The sequence below is a fragment of the Dromiciops gliroides genome, chromosome 3 (assembly GCF_019393635.1).
Source record: "Dromiciops gliroides isolate mDroGli1 chromosome 3, mDroGli1.pri, whole genome shotgun sequence".
In the NCBI taxonomy this organism is placed as follows: domain Eukaryota; kingdom Metazoa; phylum Chordata; class Mammalia; order Microbiotheria; family Microbiotheriidae; genus Dromiciops; species Dromiciops gliroides.
In genome coordinates, this window is record NC_057863.1 from 245,052,631 (window position 1) to 245,071,947 (window position 19,317).

The 19,317-nt window shown below is 35.3% G+C and overlaps 1 protein-coding gene across 1 annotated transcript in view; it reads left to right on the top strand.

Moving 5' to 3' along the window:
* The window catches only part of HERC2 (HECT and RLD domain containing E3 ubiquitin protein ligase 2), a 211,665-nt gene that overhangs the window by 49,677 nt on the left and 142,671 nt on the right, over window positions 1-19,317 (top strand). Inside the window, 10 exon segments of the mRNA XM_043991382.1 lie at window positions 405-515; window positions 1,085-1,256; window positions 5,523-5,696; window positions 9,670-9,858; window positions 10,603-10,754; window positions 12,048-12,205; window positions 12,394-12,507; window positions 14,360-14,611; window positions 16,978-17,171; window positions 18,757-18,957. Coding sequence (XP_043847317.1) covers window positions 405-515; window positions 1,085-1,256; window positions 5,523-5,696; window positions 9,670-9,858; window positions 10,603-10,754; window positions 12,048-12,205; window positions 12,394-12,507; window positions 14,360-14,611; window positions 16,978-17,171; window positions 18,757-18,957 — 1,717 coding nt within the window.

Genomic DNA, 19,317 nt, shown 5'->3' on the forward strand with positions numbered 1-19,317 from the left:
ATATTATGTATGGTAACCTGTTATTTGATTTATAACAGAATTTTAATAGTTTATGCTTCAGAAACTTTGAGCATACCTTTTAAAAGTTGAGTTAATTCAAATAAAACCTAGCTTTAGAGTATTTTTCATTAAATGATATAGACATAAATATTTCTTTGACTTTATTTGTAAAACATATAAAATGTGAGTTCTCTAAATATCTCTGAAAATATTGATAGCAAATCCACTGTTTTGTAAAATCACCATTGGAAACTTCAGAAATCTCATTACTCCATTGTAAATTTATTTTATTGGAGGAGGGTACAGTTAGTGGTGGGATTTGGAACTCATTTCATTATAAATGTGCTTGTATTTTCTATTTCTGTAAAGTTTTTCTAAATCAATTAATTTTGCTTATAAAATAGTGATGTTCATGGAACTCCAAGTACCAAAGGGCCAGGAAACATTCCATTACAAGACCAGCATTTAGCACTTGCCATATTGTTAGAGTTGGCTGTGCAGAGAGGCACTCTAAGGTAAGGAATGTAGTAATCCTTTTTTAAGATCTCTGTCTTAAAATTTTTTAAATAAACTTTGCATTTATCGGAAGATGAAGGTCCAGGAATGCTTTTCTTTTGCTTTCTTTTGTATTAGTAGTTGCATCATGTTTGGCAGTTAAAGGGCCTTTGTAAATATCCTTTTTTAATACAGAACTAAATATGTTTACATAGTCCACTTTTGGCCTCTGTTTTTTGTGGTGTAAGAAACTTTGTTTTCCTTTTTATTTCCTTATATTTTAGTAAGTTCAGGGAACAAAAATTCCTTGAAGAATGAGTGCATTTTAACATTTTAATGCTTTAACCTTTCTTTCTCTCTCTCTTTTGTTTTTTTGATGAATAGAGAAAGTCTGGCAGTGCTTTGTGAAGCTACATTTTGCTCATTTCTGATTTTCATTAAAAATTTTTTTCCAGGTGGTAATCTTGTTGGTCTTGAAATACAGAACCTTCATAAATCTTTGTTTAAATATTTGCTTCAATAAAACATTCGAAGGATTCATATAACTATTAGGTACTTTGATTGGTGACTACATGTCTTTTTCTTTTAGCCAAATGTTATCTGCGATTATGTTATTACTTCAGTTGTGGGACAGTGGGACAAGGGAAACAGATAATGAACGATCTGCCCAAGGAACTAGTGCACCACTTCTCCCTTTGTTACAAAGATTTCAGAGTATAATATGTAATAAAGACATGCCTAATACTGAAGATGAGATTCAGGTAAGTGTAGCCATTATAAACTTTGTGCCTAATGGATAGTTAATTTGTGTGATTTAAGATAATTGAAGATGTTTATGAATCCCAGGTAAATTTGTGAACCTGTAATTAAAGTAAGTGCATTTCTTGGCATTTTTGATTTATGAAAGAAAAAGGTGAAAGAACATTGGAGTTATAGCATTGTAAATATTGCATATATTATCTGGCGATTACAACAGAGGGTTGAGGAAAGAAGTTTGATTGCAAAAGGCTTATTTCATCTTGTATAATTTGAAACTCACTTTACTCAGTTGAGAAAGTATTTGTTGATTGTAGAGAAAGCTGATACTTGGTTTTGTAATTTTTTTGTCATCTAATTTAGTATACTTTTTAAGCAGAATTAATGATTTTGAAAATAACATCCAAAATACTTGTTAATTACCTAGGGGCTGCTGACTGAACATTTAATAGAACTTAGCCCAACAATAAGCATTTATTATGTGCTTACTGTGTGCAAGGCACTTTTAAATACTGGGAATACAGAGACAAAAATGAAACAGTTCTTCCTCTCAAGGAGTTTATATTCTGTTGGGGGAAATAATTTGTATATAACCTCATATACCAGTCTTTACAAAATAAAAGGTGAACATTTCTTTCCAGCACCTAGGGAGAGTAAAAAAACCAATTCTCTTGAGAACCTAGGCAGATCAGAAAAAACTTCCATGTAGAAGGTGGCCTTTGAACAGAAGTTTGAAGGAAATAATGGTGTAGAAGATGTGGAAGTGAGTTGGGAGCCCATTCCATGTGGAGATACCAACAGTAAAAAGTTGTGGAGAGAGGAGATGGAGTGTTTTTGACAGGAACAATAGGGAGGCTACTTTGGCTGGACCATAGAGTGTTGGAACAGGATTAGTACATAATAACATTGGAAAGGTAGGTTGTGGCCAAGTTCTGAAGACATATAAAAAAGCCTTGACAGACATCTCCTTGTCTAGCCTCTTCTATCCTCTGACTGGAGGGCTGTAATTCCTTCTAATGCTTTCCTTTATAGAAGACAGAAACTAGACTTTTGGGCTCACTCACTATGCATCTGTTGCTCTGCTTGGTTTCAGTTCCACAGAATAAGACATCCTCTGGTGTCCCATTCTTCCTTGCCCCACTCCTTTTGTGTGTTGTTTTCCCCCACTTTAGGTTGTGAGCTTCTTGAGGGCAGGGACTGTCTTTATTAATTGTATCCCTAACACTTAGTATAGTGCTTGGCACATAGTTCTCTCTTAACCAATGTTTATTGGATTGGATTAAGTAAAGATGTGACATAATCAGACTATTGCTTAAGAAAAATCACTTTGGCAGCTTTGTGGAGGATGGTTTGGAAATGGGAGAGGTTTAGGAGAGGGAGACTAATTAGGAGGCTATTACGGTAGTATTAAGTGAGAGGTTATGAGGGCCTAAGCTAGCGTGGAGGTTGAGTAGTAAGAAAAGGATGGATGTAAGAGATTTTGTGGAGGCATAAAGGACAAAATTTGGCACCTGACTGGATGTGGAGCATGACTAAGAATGAGGAGTCAAGGATAATGCTGAGGTAGTGAACCTGGGTCTCTGAAAGGGTGGTAGTATCCTTGGTAGAATAATGAAGTTTGGAAGATGGGTAGGTTTTGGGGAAAGATTTTGAGTTTGAGATCTTATTGGTCCAATAGGTCGTTGAAATTAGGACTGGGGGGGGGCAGCTAGGAGGCACAGTGGATAAAGTACTGGCCCTGGATTCAGGAGGACCTGAGTTCAAATCCGGCCTCAGACACTTGACACTTACTAGCTGTGTGACCCTGGGCAAGTCACTTAACCCTCATTGCCCCACCAAAAAAAAAAAAAAGAAATTAGGACTGGGTATTTAGATCTGAAAGTTATTTGCATAGAGGTGTTAACTGAACTGTAGAAGCAGAGCATTCAATCTAGAGAGACAGTAGACGATTGTACAGGACAGAGCTTAGGAAATGCCTAAAGTTAGGGAGTGTGATACAGATGAAGAACCAATAACAACTCTAAGAAGCAGTTAGATGTGTAGGTAAATGACCATGTGAGAAGTGTCATGAAAATCCATGGAGGGGCGAGTATCCAGGAAGAGAGGATAAATATTGTTAAAGGCTTCAGAGCCATCAGGAAGGATGAGGATTAAGGACATCAGCTTTGACAATTATAGGATCATTGGTAATTGGAGAGAGCAGCTTCATGTGAGAATTTAGGTCAGGAGCCATATTCTGGAGGGTGTAGAGGGAAGAAAGGAAGGAGAGGCACCTACTATGAACATCTTTTTCAAGGAATTTAGCTGTGAAGGGGAAGAGGGATTGAGGTTGATACCTAGCAAGAATGGCGTAATTTTTTTGTTTGTTTGTTTTGGGTTTTTTTGCGGGGCAGTGAGGGTTAAGTGACTTGCCCAGGGTCACACAGCTAGTAAGTGTCAAGTATCTGAGGTTGCATTTGAACTCAGGTCCTCCTGAATTTCGGGCCAGTACTTTATCTACTGTGCCACCTAGCCGCCCGAAGAATGGTGCAATTTAATGAGGGTTTTTAAAAGATGGGGGTGTGTCGAGACTTGGGCATCTTTGTAGGCATCAGGGAAGGAGCCAATAGATAGAAAGCATATTAGAGAGAGAAGGGGAGGGGCAGCTGGGTGGCACAGTGGATAAAGCACCGGCTTTCCAGTTTATCCTTTGCACTTTTGCCAAAACATTTTTTTATAAACATAGATCTGACCAGGTGACTTCCCTATTTAGTAAAATCCACTGGTTTCTGTTGCCTCTCTAGGATCAAATATAAATTCTTCTCTTTAGCTTTTCATAGCTCTTCATAGCTCTTCATAGTCTAGCCCCAGTCTGTCTTCCCAGCCTTATTGTACATTCTTACCTTTCTCTCCCTTTACAATCAAGCAAAACCAAGCTCTTTTGTGTTCCTCACACACAATGATCTGTGTCTTTGCACCATCTTTCCACACTCCTTCTTTCTAACTCATAGACAGTCATCTTAAATACTACTCTCTGGATTTAGCCCTTTCTCGTTGACCCATCTGTTAATGCCTCCCTTCCACGCTTATTTGTATTTAATTACTTTCTATTTGTTCTTTTCATAGTTATTTTGTATGTACTTATATGTATTCTTGTCTGTTATTAGAATGGAAAGTTCTTTTGTGAGCAGCCTTGCTTCATTCAATAGAATTACATCCAATGTAATTATAAAATTATATTCCTATTGTTTAGCACAGTGCCTGGTACATAGTAGATATTTAATAAATAAGAGTTGATTGATTGCTATATTTTATTTTCTCCCCAATTAATTTGTAAAAGTCAGTGACAAGTTAAATTAACTAGTTAAAAAAAGTAATATGATAACCATCTTAGATATTCACAAGGCAGTATGAAATTAATAGTAAAATAAATGGTTTTGGCTATAAAAGCTCTAAGTTGAAAGAAAAATGACATTGTTTTTGTCTGGATTGGTATTATCTGATTTCTCAGTTTTTTAAAAAAAAGCACATTCCCCCCCCCATCACAATAACAAAACCCAAAATTTTATTAGTCTTATCTGCAATGCTTGGGTTTTATGGGTTGTTCCCCCCCCCCCATTCAGCTTATTTTAAGAGCGTTCAAGCTTAGAAAATTCAGCATCCTTTTTTCTTCATAATATTGTTTCTAGAGAGGGCCCAACTTCATAACTTTCTGGATTTGAGCCCTGGCATTAGATGTGAATGGATACAATTTATAAACTCATGTAAAAACCTTTGAAATGTTATAACTTTTATTTTGTAAGTCTTTTACTTGAAACATATAATCATATTATGATGTTGCAGTTAATTTCTAGCCCTGCTACATATTAACATTTGATAATCTGTAACCTAATAAGGCTTTTTCATTTGCTTATAGAAAAATTAAAAGTATTACTTGAATTTTAAAAACAGGAAATTGATAGTTTCTTTTAATTGAAATGAAAAATGCAAGTAACTTGATGCCTCCACTCATGTGCAAATGTTTATGTGAAAAATCCTCAGACTGTAGAATGGTCAGTTTGAGCATTTGGCTGTCTTGATGGTTTTTATAATTTGTACAGAGTTCATTCAGGGATGTGATTAATATTGCTCACTGGGATCACAAAAATAAGTAGATTGCCCAAGTTTGCCTACTACATCCATACTAAAATACAAATAACTGGGAAATGTATTAGATATTTATTAGTATGTTTATGTTCTTCACACTGTTTTTAAAATGATTGATTAATGTAGTTTTCCCCCTCCTCTTCTAGATGCTCTCTGGTCCTCTGAGTCCCAATGAAAGTTTTCTGAGGTACCTTACTTTGCCACAAGACAATGAATTAGCTATTGATTTGCGTCAAACTGCAGTAGTGATTATGGCGCATTTAGATCGTCTGGCTACTCCCTGCATGCCTCCTCAGTGTAGCTCTCCTACATCTCATAAGGTATTTACTAAAATGAAATTCTCTACTTACTACTATGTTATGAATATCAAATACTTTCTTTATAATTTAAATTATTAACTCTTCAGATTTTCTTTTGGTGCTCCTGTTAGGATTATAGCACTTACTTTTTAAACTTTTTAATTAACATTGGAAATTTATCAACTAATATACTTGGAAGTATTGACTATTTTTGGTATTCTATTGAGAACTCTGTTATTTTTTACAGATTTAACATCTTATGATAAATGGTACTTAGGAAGACTTTTAAAAAGGCTGATTCACATATTATTAAAAATGATGGGGGGTGGGGCAGCTAGGTGGTGTAGTGCATAGAGCACCGGCCCTGGAGTCAGGAGTACCTGAGTTCAAATGTGGCCTCAGACACTTAACACTTACTAGCTGTGTGACCCTGGGCAAGTCACTTAACCCCAATTGCCTCACTAAAAAAAAAAAATGATGGGGGGAAGCTAGGTGGTGCAGTAGATAAAGCACCGGCTCTGGATTCAGGAGTACCTGAGTTCAAATGTGGCCTCAGACACTTGACACTTACTAGCTGTGTGACCCTGGACAAGTCACTTAACCCCCATTGCCCCGACAAAAAAAAAAAATGATGACAATCCACACAGTACATTCATTGTAGTTGCAAGATGCATTCTTCACAACCATGTGATGTTATCACCATTTTATAGATGAGAAACCTTAGGTATAGAGGAGATAAAATGTCTTGGCCAAGGTCATACAACTAGTCATTGTCAGAGCTGAAACTTATGTCAAGATCCTAAGTTAGAGATTCCTTCCATTTTACTGTTTATTGTAGCCTCGATTACCATGAATAGATCCCTTTTACAGATTCCAGGCCCCCTATGTCTCAAAGTGAGGGGAAAAACAAAAAAATCACCCTGCTTTACTGTCAGTGTCCTTGTACATTCCTGTTCAGCCTTCTAATTTACTTTTTTGAGTACTAGATTCTTCCTTGTTTATTTTTTCTCAGTCTATATCTGTCCCTAATCTATAGAAGTCCTTTAAGGGAATGACTGCCAGTGCTGTCTTCTCTTCCCTACTTTGTCATTTTTCCTGTGGCTTTTGTCAATAGCATTGAATACCAACATTTGCTGACCATTCCTCAAGAATAACCAGCTGATTAAACTTGGCAAACTTGGGAAAACTCAACGTTCAGCCGTAAACTGGAAAGACTATTTAAACTGGAACTATTTAATCAGAATAGACTAGGGAACAGTTTGTTTTTTACACAAGGTCTTGATAGCCTTCAGACTGCCTGTCGCTTCTTAGAATAGGCTAGTTTTTGGAGTATTACTCCCTGTGGCAGGAAGGTGTGCAGCTAAATTTAATTTAGAAGAATGTGGAAGACAGTGTTTTATGCTGGTATCTAGGCATCAAAATAGGCACTGAGCTCCAAGAAGCCCACTACTGCAAATCACCTTGGACTCTGTGCTGAACTCCAACCCTCTCTGACCTTCTGGCATTGGATTCTGGTATTGATTGGATTTAGCCAGCATCCCTTTAGTTGATCATACCTCCCTCTTTGTATGCTGCCACCTTTTTTACATTCAGTATCCTTAGCCCTGGTAACTAGCAGCTCTGCCCTGCCAACCTGTTGCTTCTCATCTTTTTTTTTTTTTTTTTTTTGCGGGGCAAAGGGGGTTAAGTGACTTGCCCAGGGTCACACAGCTAGTAAGTGTCAAGTGTCTGAGGCCGGATTTGAACTCAGGTACTCCTGAATCTAGGGCTGGTGCTTTATCCACTGCGCCACCTAGCTGCCCCCTTCTCATCTCTTTTTAAGGCGAGAACTTTTGGACTTTCTCTTTTTCTGCTTTTTGGCTTGAGAAAAATAATAGTTAACATCTTTAGAAGGCTTTATGCTTTGCAGAATGCTTTACATGTATCACCTCACTTGAATCTCATGATAATCGTTTGTGGTAGGTCTCACAGGTAGTGCCCCACACAATATATGTACACATATAAATGTACACAGATAAAAACTATAGATGGAAAAAGCATTTCTTTTTATCATTTGTATCCCTAGTGTTCCATTTGTGATCTGGTATCAGAATAGCTTAATCAATCCTTTTGTTTTTACAAAATGGCCATTTATCTGTTATGTTTTCTGCAGTCTGAGTCCCTAACTTCCATCATTTGTGACCTGTTTTGTGTTCTGAGAGCAAATTGACAACAAGCCAGTTTCATGTAACATTTGGATGGCCAAATTAAATCAACTTATAACTTTGAGCTTAAGTATAAGTATTGTTTAAAATTTTGTTTTGAAGCCGTATTGTTTTGAGTCAAAATCTAGCCCAAATGATTTGAACTATTTAGTGTCTGCTTCTACAGGGTGCCTAAGTTTCTGGCTTTAATTACAATTTTTGTCTCTTTACCATTTGTCCCAAATACAATTTTAGAAGGGTTCTACTCCTTACTCTCACTTGGTGTTTATTTTCTTCCAGAAATGATCTGGTTGAGCTTGATGGTGATGATCAGCTATCCAATTTTGTGCTGACATTGGGAACTAATTCATATTTAGAAGTTTCCCTGGTTGATTAGTTGTCTCACAATTTTCCTCATTGTCACGATTCAGAAGGTCATGATTAGGAAGCTAATATTCTCTTTCTCTGGGTTGTTCAAGGTTGCCTCGTGATTGTCAGTACCTGATTTCAAAAATTCTTTTCCTTAAATTCTTTTTTAGGTGAAAGGTTGATTTTGTGAAGTGAAAACCTCTTTCCTTTCTCAGAGTTTCTGAATGCTTCTGGTGATTAAATGTTTAGTTTTTCATTTGTTTAGCCTTCCTGCTTATGGGGTACTCTGACATGAAGGTGCCCTTTGCTGATTTTCTTGACCATGCATACCCTCTTTACATTCTGAAGCTCCAGGGAGAGCAATCATTGTTCCTGGTTGTCTGCTGAGAGAGATTGCCCTTTAAAAATTCTCTTCAGTGAATAGTTAATAAGTGCCTTCAATGCACAAGGCACTCTGTGTTAGGTCCTGAAGATCCAGAGCCGTAAACAAAGTAGTCCTTGGCCTCTAAGGCCTTACTTAATAGAACATATACATCATTAGGCAACACTACTAGTGATACCACTACTGCACATGTGCCTCCTGAGTGGAAGAAACATAGTTTACTTTTCCTTAGCTCTCTTTTCTTATTTCTCTCCTAAATATACTGTGAGTTTTATAAGGCAGAGAACCATGTTTTGCCTAATATTTGTATCATTTCTAGTCCAACACCGATTAGGCCCTTTTAAAAAGTTTATTGAATAGTGTGGGGGAGTGAGGGAAAATGACAGCTTAGTTCCTGCTAGAGTAGCAAAGTAAAGGTTTTTAAGGCTTTTCTAGCTCACAATTTAATTGTACAGTACATTACATACATTCTTTGAACATGAAGCACTTAAACCATCGGAATATTGATCTAATTTTAAAACTATCTATAGGTGAGAAGATTTTGAGAAATTTGTTATTGGACAGCCTGTATTTAAAAAGGAGACAGATCTAAGTTTTAACACATAATGGTTATTCAAAAGATGTGTATCAGCTGTAGCTTATATTTTTAGTGTAAGCAGGATCATGATGCTTATAATATAAGTAACTTTCTTTTCTTCTGCATATATAAAAATTCATGAATAATGCCTATTATAATTTCCCTACAAGATGATTTGATCGGGAGCAGCTAGGTGGCACAGTGGATAAAGCACTAGCCATGGATTCAGGAGGACCTGAGTTTAAATCTGATCTGAGACACTTGACACTTACTAGCTGTGTGACCCTGGGCAAGTCATTTAACCCTCATTGCCCCTCAAAAAACCAAGATAGTTTGATCATAACATTGCCATCCTATCCTAATTCATTAAAATAAGTTTATCCAAAAATACATATTGTATCAGAAATACAACAGAAAATAATTATGCCAGTACATTGTAGGTGCTTAACAAATGTTTATTGGATTGAATTTATTGTCTTACAGGGATCTTTACAAGAAGTCATAGGTTGGGGCTTAATAGGATGGAAATACTATGCTAATGTGATTGGCCCAATTCAGTGTGAAGGACTTGCAAATCTTGGGGTCACACAGATTGCCTGTGCAGAAAAGCGTTTCTTAATTTTATCTCGGAATGGACGAGTTTACATGCAAGCTTACAACAGTGACACACTGGTAGGTGCTTTTTGTTTTTTTCATTGTTTTTTTTTCCTTGTTCCAAACCTTATTATTATGGTTTTTTACTTAATCTAGATGTCTTACTTGTAGTGATACAAAGGTGAAAATTCTCTTAGATTTCTTTATTTTCTGAACTTCAGTAGTTTTGCTTTGTTTTATGTCATTAACCCCCCCCCTTCTTTTAGATTTCATGCCGTGTCATTGATTTGGTTCTCATTTTCACCTTTTTTGTTTTACTACATCTTTTTGTGTACTGTGGTATTAGTTTCTCCTTGATATACTTAACTTTCCATGCAAATGCATTGATAAAGCATAAGTAGTATTTTGCAAAAACTTATAGAAAACGACTTAAAATAGTTCAGACTAACAGGAATTCCTTTTAAAAGTGTACATTATTGATATTCTTGAAATGTAATGGTTTTCTAGATTTTTCATACATGTAGTATATTTTATACAACTCTAAATATTGTGTAATATGTTTACCTCAAAAGGCTACAAAAGTTCCTGTATTTTAGAAGTTAAAATCTGATATTTGTAGTAAAGCAGGTTGAAAACTCTAAGTTACTGTTTAGAAATTGGGCAGCATCAGAACTGAGGAACTAAAGAGCCTTACTTCAGATGTTCAGAGCTTCTAGTAAGTTGGGGCTTTGTTGATGTGTGGTGTATTACTGGATTGTATCTTAAGTAATTTTACTAATTTCTTATGACTTTTTTGTTTGTTTGTATTTTTGTCCTATTTAGGGACCACAACTAGTTCAGGGACTTGCCTCTAGAAATATTGTGAAAATTGCTGCGCATTCAGATGGTCACCATTACCTGGCTTTGGCAGCCACTGGAGAGGTCTTCTCTTGGGGTTGTGGAGATGGTGGACGGTTAGGCCATGGTGATACGGTGTACGTATTAACTATTTTCTTATGAGGAAATAAATAATTTTTATAAGAAATAGCCTTTTTCAGCTAAAAGGCTACTATAGAAAAATGAACATCTTTTGTACTTAATCTTATAATGAAATAGTTTTTTTGTGAATAAGATTAAGTGGCTCATGACTAGGTATGTGTTGTTTGTTCAAGTATTTTTTTTAAGATTTATTGTGAATATAATGCTTTTTTAAGCATGAGCAGGATATTCTTATTTGGGAATATCCTCATGCTTTAAGGTTTTCATAGTGCTGTGTACTTAATAAATATTTTAATGCCAAGAAATATGACATTAGGGCAGCTAGATGGTGCAGTGGATAGAGCAGCAACCCTGGAGACAGGAGGACCTGAGTTCAAATCCGGCCTTAGACACTTAACACTTACTAGCTCTGTGACCCTGGGCAAGTCCCTTAACCCCAATTGCCTCACTAAAAAAAAAAGAAAAAAGAAAAAAGAAATATGACATTATCCTTGCCTTTTGGGGTCTTCCCATGTAGTTGGGGAGAAAAAGACATGCAAACCTGAGTTAAGTGAGAGTGCAAAGGTATTAATGTTCAAATGAATGACATATAAAAAGTGCTTTAGGAAATCAGAAAAGGGTCAGGTCAGTGTGAGATTTAAAATTGGATACTAGAGCATTAACCTCCCCTTTTAACCTTTCCCTTATTTATCTCCCAGACTAGAAACCAGAGGCTTCTTCCACTTACTAGTCTGGGAGATAAATAAGGGAAAGGTTAAAAGGGGAGGTTAATGCTCTAATGGGTTATTGGGGTAAATGATAGTAGATGAACTGCACTCAACATTTATTTTGTTGAACATTTTCCAAAAAAAATTAAAATATAGTTGAGTTCTTTAAAGGATGTTTTAAAATATATAGTTCAGATTCCTTTGACATATTTTCTAGGTAACATAGTGACTTCAAATGGAGGTTTTATTTTAAAACTAGACATTAAATGATTGAAAATTTACTGAAGAGCCCTTCTCATTCTGAAATCATTGTTATTCTATAATTTGCAGACACAAACTAGAAATTACATTCATATCTGCATACTCCTTTGGATTATGTGAAACAAAAATCACGTTATATATAGTTCTGAAAAAATATTGTTGTATTTTCATGAAACAATTTAAAAGTAATTGCATGCCTATGATTACTAATATTTCTTGCAGTTTTTCTTAACAAGTGCTTTTTACATTGTCATTTCCCAGATATCTTTAAACAGTATTTAAATTTTTAGAAGTTATTATGTTGTCTCTGTGTACCACCAGGCCTCTGGAAGAACCTAAGATGATATCTGCTCTCTCAGGAAAGCAAGCTGGGAAACATGTAGTTCATATTGCATGTGGAAGTACTTATAGTGCAGCCATTACAGCTGAAGGAGAGTTATATACCTGGGGTCGAGGAAACTATGGCAGGCTGGGACATGGTATGTTTTTGTTTTTAATATAAAATTGTTAAAGGATGACAATTTTTTGGTAAAATTTGTTTGATTTCAATAAGGTTACAAGTGCAATTTCCCTTAGGGTAGGGACTTTTCATTTTTCTATTTGTATCTGAAGAGCTTAGCATATAAGATATTTGATGACTGATGTGACAGAAATTTCTGTTTTAAAGGCTCAAGTGAAGATCAGACAATTCCAATGCTAGTAACTGGACTGAAAGGATTGAAGGTTATTGATGTCTCTTGTGGGAGTGGGGATGCTCAGACGCTTGCAGTGACTGAGAATGGTAAGTAGAGAATTGAAAAATGAATTTCTCCCCAACAATAACTTCTTTTTTTTTTTTTTTTTTGGTGGGGCAATGGGGGTTAAGTGACTTGCCCAAGGTCACACAGCTAGTAAGTGTCTGAGGCCGGATTTGAACTCAGGTACTCCTGAATCCAGGGCCGGTGCTTTATCCACTGTGCTACCTAGCAGCCCCCAACAATAACTTCTTAACATAGGCATTCTTTTTTTTTTTTTTTTTTAGGGCAGTGAGGGTTAAGTGACTTGCCCAGCTAGTAAATGTCAAGTGTCTGAGACCGGATTTGAACTCAGGTCTTCCTGAATTCGGGGCCAGTGCTTTATCCACTGCACCATCTACATGCCCCCATAGGCAGTCTTTTGAAAGGAGTTTGGACTTTGAATTTTAGTCTGAAAGGAGTAAGCTTTTGTTAAGACTTTAAAAACATAGATCTTGGATTTTGAATTGATCTCAACAAGTCATTTAGTTCAGCTTCCTGTCCTTTTTTTTTTTAATGATAAACATTTTAATTTAAAGTTTTGAGTTTCAGATTTTATCCTTCCTTCCCTCTCTCCCCTCCCTGATCCCCAAGACAGTAAGCAATCAGGTATAGCTTCTACATTTGCAATTTTGTAAAACATTACTGTATTAGTCATTTTGTACAAGAAAACTTGGATAAAAGAAAAAAATGAAGGAAAGTGAAAAATAGCATGCTTCAGTCTATGTTTAATCAGTACCAGTTCTTTCTTTGGAAGTGGATAGTGTGCATCATTAGTATTTTGGGATTTTCTTGGATCATTGTATTGTTGAGAATAGTTAAATCATTCACAGTTTTTCTTCAAACAATGTTGGTGTCTGTGCACAATGTTCTTTTGGTTCTGTTCTCTTCACTAAAACATCAGTTCATATAAGTCTTTCCAGTCAGGCCTTTCTGAAATCATCTTGCTTGTCATTTCTTATAGTACAATAATATTCCATCACCATCATATACCACACCTTGTTTAGCCATTCCCCAATTGATGGGCATTCTTTTGATTTCCAATTCTTAGTCACCACAAAAAGAGCTGCTATAAATATTTTTGTACAAATAGGTCTTTTTCTCTTTTTGGGGATGTATTTGGGATATAAACCTATCAGTGGTATTGTTAGTCTTTCATTTGTACAAGCAAAGACCTGTATAATAGATTCAGTGGAACTATCAACTCCTAGATTCAGGACAATATACTTTTTTATTAATACAGCCTATGATTGTTAGGGTTTTTTGGGGATGTGGTGTGGTGTAGTGAGGATGCCATATCATATTATTGATTAGCACTGAGTACTAAAATATCTAATTGTCTCCCCCCACATGAACAGCTGCTTAGCTGTTTTTCTCCAAAAGTACAGTATTTTTACATTAAAGTTCCTTTTAAAAGATTTTTTCCATCATTCCACAGTATGTCAAGATCTTTTTGAAATGAGAGCTGTGTTCTGAAAGAATAATCTGCCCACTTATTTGAAAAGTATTATATTTTCATATTAGTGGTAGAGTTCTTTTTTGATTAAAGAGGTACTTGAGGTCAAAGCAGGTAAGATTCAGTTTTATTTATATCTCTAGTAACCTTTTCATTTTGTTATTTTTTTCTTTTCTCTGTTAGTTTCATGTCAGTTTGAATTGTTAACTGTCAATTAGAGATCACTCAGTTTAATATTTATTGCCAGCTTTTTTTATATGCAAAGCATTGCGAGGCTAGGTTTTTATTCTAAAACAACTACAACTTTCTTGGAAATCTGACAGTTCCTGTTTTGAGATATTATGACCTTATTGATTAGGACAATGTAATATACCTGGAAATGAGTATTATATTTTCCTTTTCAGGTCAAGTCTGGTCTTGGGGTGACGGTGATTATGGAAAACTAGGAAGAGGTGGTAGTGACGGCTGTAAAACACCAAAACTGATTGAAAAACTCCAAGACCTGGATGTTGTTAAAGTACGCTGTGGGAGTCAGTTTTCTGTTGCTTTAACGAAAGATGGCCAGGTTTACTCATGGGGAAAAGGTGACAATCAGAGACTTGGGCATGGAACAGAGGAACATGTTCGATATCCCAAACTATTAGAAGGCTTACAAGGTCAGTGTAATGTAGAATAAAAATCATTGTGGTTGGTTTGTTTTTCCCTAGTCTCCTTAACTAGAAATGTGACAGAGCCTGTTTCTGTGATAGTTTTTTTGAAGGCTTTAATATTTTTAACTAAATTTATATTTTTCTATACAGATTTAAAGCCATAAGTCATCATTATAAATTGCAGGTATCCACAATACAATGGAAATACCAATCAGGCAAATTTAGATTCTTATAGTGACTGGTGTTACATTGTGGTATGCTTTTTTGCTCCCTGTGTTTAAAGAAAAAGTAAAAATTATCTCATTAGCAAAATTAAATACATATGTATATATGCAAATGTATACATATAATTTATATAAATTTACACATATACTTGATATTTCTTTAGAATGAATACATTTAGATGAAGCATTTTATTTCTTTCTAAGTTAAGTAGTATAAACTAATCTGCAATTCTTAAAAGAAGAAGCATTTTTATTCTGCTTTAAAAATAATTCATTGAAAGGTAATATTTGTAATTCTTCACATTTCTCAAATGGATTACCTTGTTGTTTTCTCAGACCTTCCATGAAATACTTTGCTTGTATCTCTTTATGCACTTATCATGCACTATATTTTATATAGAAGTTTTTTTTTTTTTGGTGGGGCAATGGGGGTTAAGTGACTTGCCCAGGGTCACACAGCTAGTAAGTGTCAAGTGTCTGAGGCCGGATTTGAACTCAGGTACTCCTGAATCCAGGGCCGGTGCTTTATTCACTGCGCCACCTAGCTGCCCTGAAGTTATTTTTAATATGTGTTAAATAATGTTCATGGACTGAGTTCCATGAGAGTAAGGACCATATCTGTCTAAGCACCCTATCTCTCCTCACTTAATAATTGTTAGTTGGATTGAACTGTAATTTACTAGTACTGTATACTTGATCAGCTTCACAGCAATATACTCATTCAGCATTTTGTTTGTATTTTTCCCATTTACTAAACAAACCTTTCCTCAGTTACAGTCTTTTGGTATTGTCATCAATCATAATTAATTATTGAATCCTCAGATTTCTTTTGCTTTTGTCATTTTTACTTGTATTCTATAAAAGTTTGTGATGTAGCTTGTGCTCAGACCACAGCTGCTACTTCATTTATTTGGGAACCTTTTAGTTCTAGCTGAGTTAGGAAGGTTGGGATGTCTTCGGAAATTTCCTTTGTGTTAGTTTTCTTCTACCAACTGTAAATTACAGTATTTCTTTTTTTGACTTTTTTTCTTTTCTTTTCTTTTTTTTTAGTGAGGCAATTGAGGTTAAGTGACTTGCCCAAGGACACACAGCTAGTAAGTGTTAAGTGTCTGAGGCCGGATTTGAACTCAGGTACTCCTGACTCCAGGGCCGGTGCTCTATCCACTGAGCCACCTAGCTGCCCCCAATTATAGTAATTTTTTTTTTTTTTGCGGGGCAATGGGGGTTAAGTGACTTGCCCAGGGTCACACAGCTAGTAAGTGTCAAGTGTCTGAGGCTGGATATGAACTCAGGTACTCCTGACTCCAGGGCCGGTGCTTTATCCACTGTGCCACCTAGCCACCCCCCCAATTATAGTATTTCTTAACATTTACATTCAGACTACTGATGATTCCCAAAAGGATTGTTTTTTGCTCATTTCAGTGATGTGTTTCAGGCAAAGAAGAATTTCCTTGAAAGAGTTTGCTTGAAATAGCAAAAGTTATTTTTGAGAGGTGATGTGATACAGTGAGTAGCAAAGAGGGGCTAAGAAAATTTTTTGACAAGCACTTGTCTGCATCAGGGAGAAATTTAGTAAGGAGCAATGAACTTAACATTTCACTTCTCTTCATTATTTACTGCTTAGATTATTGGCACTTAAAACTTGTTGTAAGCAACATAAGTGTTTTAAAGCCTTGAAGTAATCTTAAAATTTAGATGAACTCTGCTGAGTAATAAATGATTGAATTACACTTATTTTGCTTTTGGTTATCTTCTGATTTCTTACATCTTACTTATCTTGAGACACTGCTGCATGAGTAAATATTGGCCTCAAAGTCACAAGATTCTGCTTTAAGTCCTGGCTATGCTATTAGCTCCTAATAATGTTTAGTATAAACTTCTGCAAAAAGAACATGCTTGATAACCATTTATCCACTTCAATCGTGCATCCTTGGTCAACTCACTGAACTTCTGGGAACCGAAGTTTCCTATCTGTAAAATGGGGGTAATAATACTTTATAGTATGTATTTAAATTTGAGAGGATCATGTTGACAAATGGACATGAAGAAGTTTCACTGTAAAACAAGTTATTATGTGCTGTAGGTTATTTTTATTGCCACTAGAATTTTATAATTAATAGTGAACTTGAATTTCTTTTTGTTGCACAGGTAAAAAAGTAGTTGATGTGGCTGCTGGTTCTACACACTGCTTAGCGCTTACTGAGGATAGTGAAGTTCATAGCTGGGGGAGCAATGATCAGTGTCAGCACTTTGATACCCTTCGGATTACCAAACCTGAACCTACTGCATTGCCAGGATTAGATACAAAACATATAGTTGGAATTGCTTGTGGACCTGCTCAGGTAACCAATTAAAGTTTCAATTTAAAAAAAAGTGCTTTAAGAAGAAAAAAAAGGAAAGGCCTTATTATCTGATATTTTTATCCACTATTTGGCTCTTTTCTTGAATAGAAGAAAAGGTATTAGTCACTTAACTGATAGAGATGGAGTTACAACTCTTTTAAAGTATAGTAAAAGAAATTTTAAAGATTAGGATAAATTTTTCTGAATTTGAACATAATTGTCTTCAAATTTATGAGATTCCAGTAGGCTACTTACATGAATAAAATGAAGGTTTACCATCCCTATGAATTAAAAACTACTAAGTATTCTGGACTGGGAATTAGGAAGTTGTGTTCATATTTTTATTACAGGAAGAGTGAATGACTCAATGGACTAAGAAGTAGAGTTCACTAAGAAAGTCATTTCTGATATTTTTATCGACTGATGTTTGTCTTTTGGTGAAACTTCTAAAATGAATATAGCCAACCAAAAAATACTGTTTATTTGTAGCAACATTATTAATGATAAACAGTATTATAATATTCATTGTTAGTATAGCTTTCAAATAGCTATGATTTGTTTTAAGGAATAGAATTACTAACATTTATTACCAGTGATCCTAGTGTAAGATTACTCTGTAGAACTCTTAGTAATTTAGCTGTATAAATATACCTTATTTCAGAAGTTCAAAAATGGTTTAAATGATCTCATATGAAAATTGACTTCTTTTTGCTTTCTACTTTGGTTGCTTGGTGACTTTAAGATATGGATAAATGCCAGTTTCCTTTGCACCTTAAGAATAATTTTAGTAGTTAAGTACTAAAAGTCAATTCTGCTATTTATATGTATCTCATAAACAAGGAAATTATTAGTTATTTTAAGTGTAGAGTTTATGTTCAACAAAGATAAGGTGATGACTTTTTTCCTCCTTGTAGTAAATTATCACTTAAAAGTTATTTTCACATTGAGTACTTATGGGATATCAGTTTTAAAATGTGTTTCCCACTTTATTTTGAATGTATGATTCTAATTTGTTGCCCACTGTCTAGCTGCCACTAATACACATTTTGAAGAGTGAATGTTTTTTTAAGTGAGCACTGTGGCACCTAGAGATTGAAGGAGAAAGTGTAGAATAGAGATTAGAGCAGGGTTTTTTAACCTGGGGCCCAAGAATTCAATTTTAAAAAACATTTTGATGACTGTATTTTAGTGTAGTTGGTTTCCTTTGTAATCCTATTATATTTTGTTTTACACATTTCAAAACATTATTCTGAGGAGTCCATAGACTTCATCAGACTGCCAAAGGTGTCCATGGCACAAACAAAATTTTAAATCTGTCTGTCAGAGTGATGATAACAGGGAGATATAGATAACCAAAAGAGTTCGAGACAGATATATCTGGAAAATAGGGAGTTTTGCAGAATTTCAACAGTTGGGTTTCATTTGGGGAAACAAATGATTAAAGAGGAAATGATTTTAAGAAATGAAAGCTCTAATGAAGCATTGAATAATGGGTGTCCTTAATATTTATGACCCACTATATCTTTTGTAGCAAATTAAGTTCACTTTTGGAGATTCATTTTAGGTACTTATATTTCATGCATAGAGTTTTGCTTGGTCTTCCTGTTCGGAGTGGTCCATTGGCCTACGAGTACCTTTTGTGGTGGATGTTTGCCCAATGACATTTGAACAGTTGGATCTCTTATTACGACAAGTAAGTGAAGGAATGGACGGCACCTCTGACTGGCCACCACCACAGGAGAAAGAATGCATGGCAGTGGCAACACTGAACCTTCTGAGACTTCAGGTATCTTATATTTTTTTTCAAATGTCTACTAACATATGCTTAAGAATATTTATAAAGTAACTGAAGAAATTTTTAGGTCCTAACATTTTATTTATTATAAACAAATAACATGATTTTCCAGATATGAGCTGTGACTGTGGTATTGATGTGGGCTGGAATTTGGGGTCCAATTGATTGTGAGTCATCCCAAAAGAATTACAAGACTCAGTGACTCAGTTTCCTAAGTTTTATTGCAATACTGTGGGTTGCCACAGGGAGAGAACCAGAGTATTGGAAAGGTATCTCTCAAATAAATAAAGAAAATACAGTTATATTTATAGTATAGATAAATTGATTATCAGTCTCATTATAATAATCTCC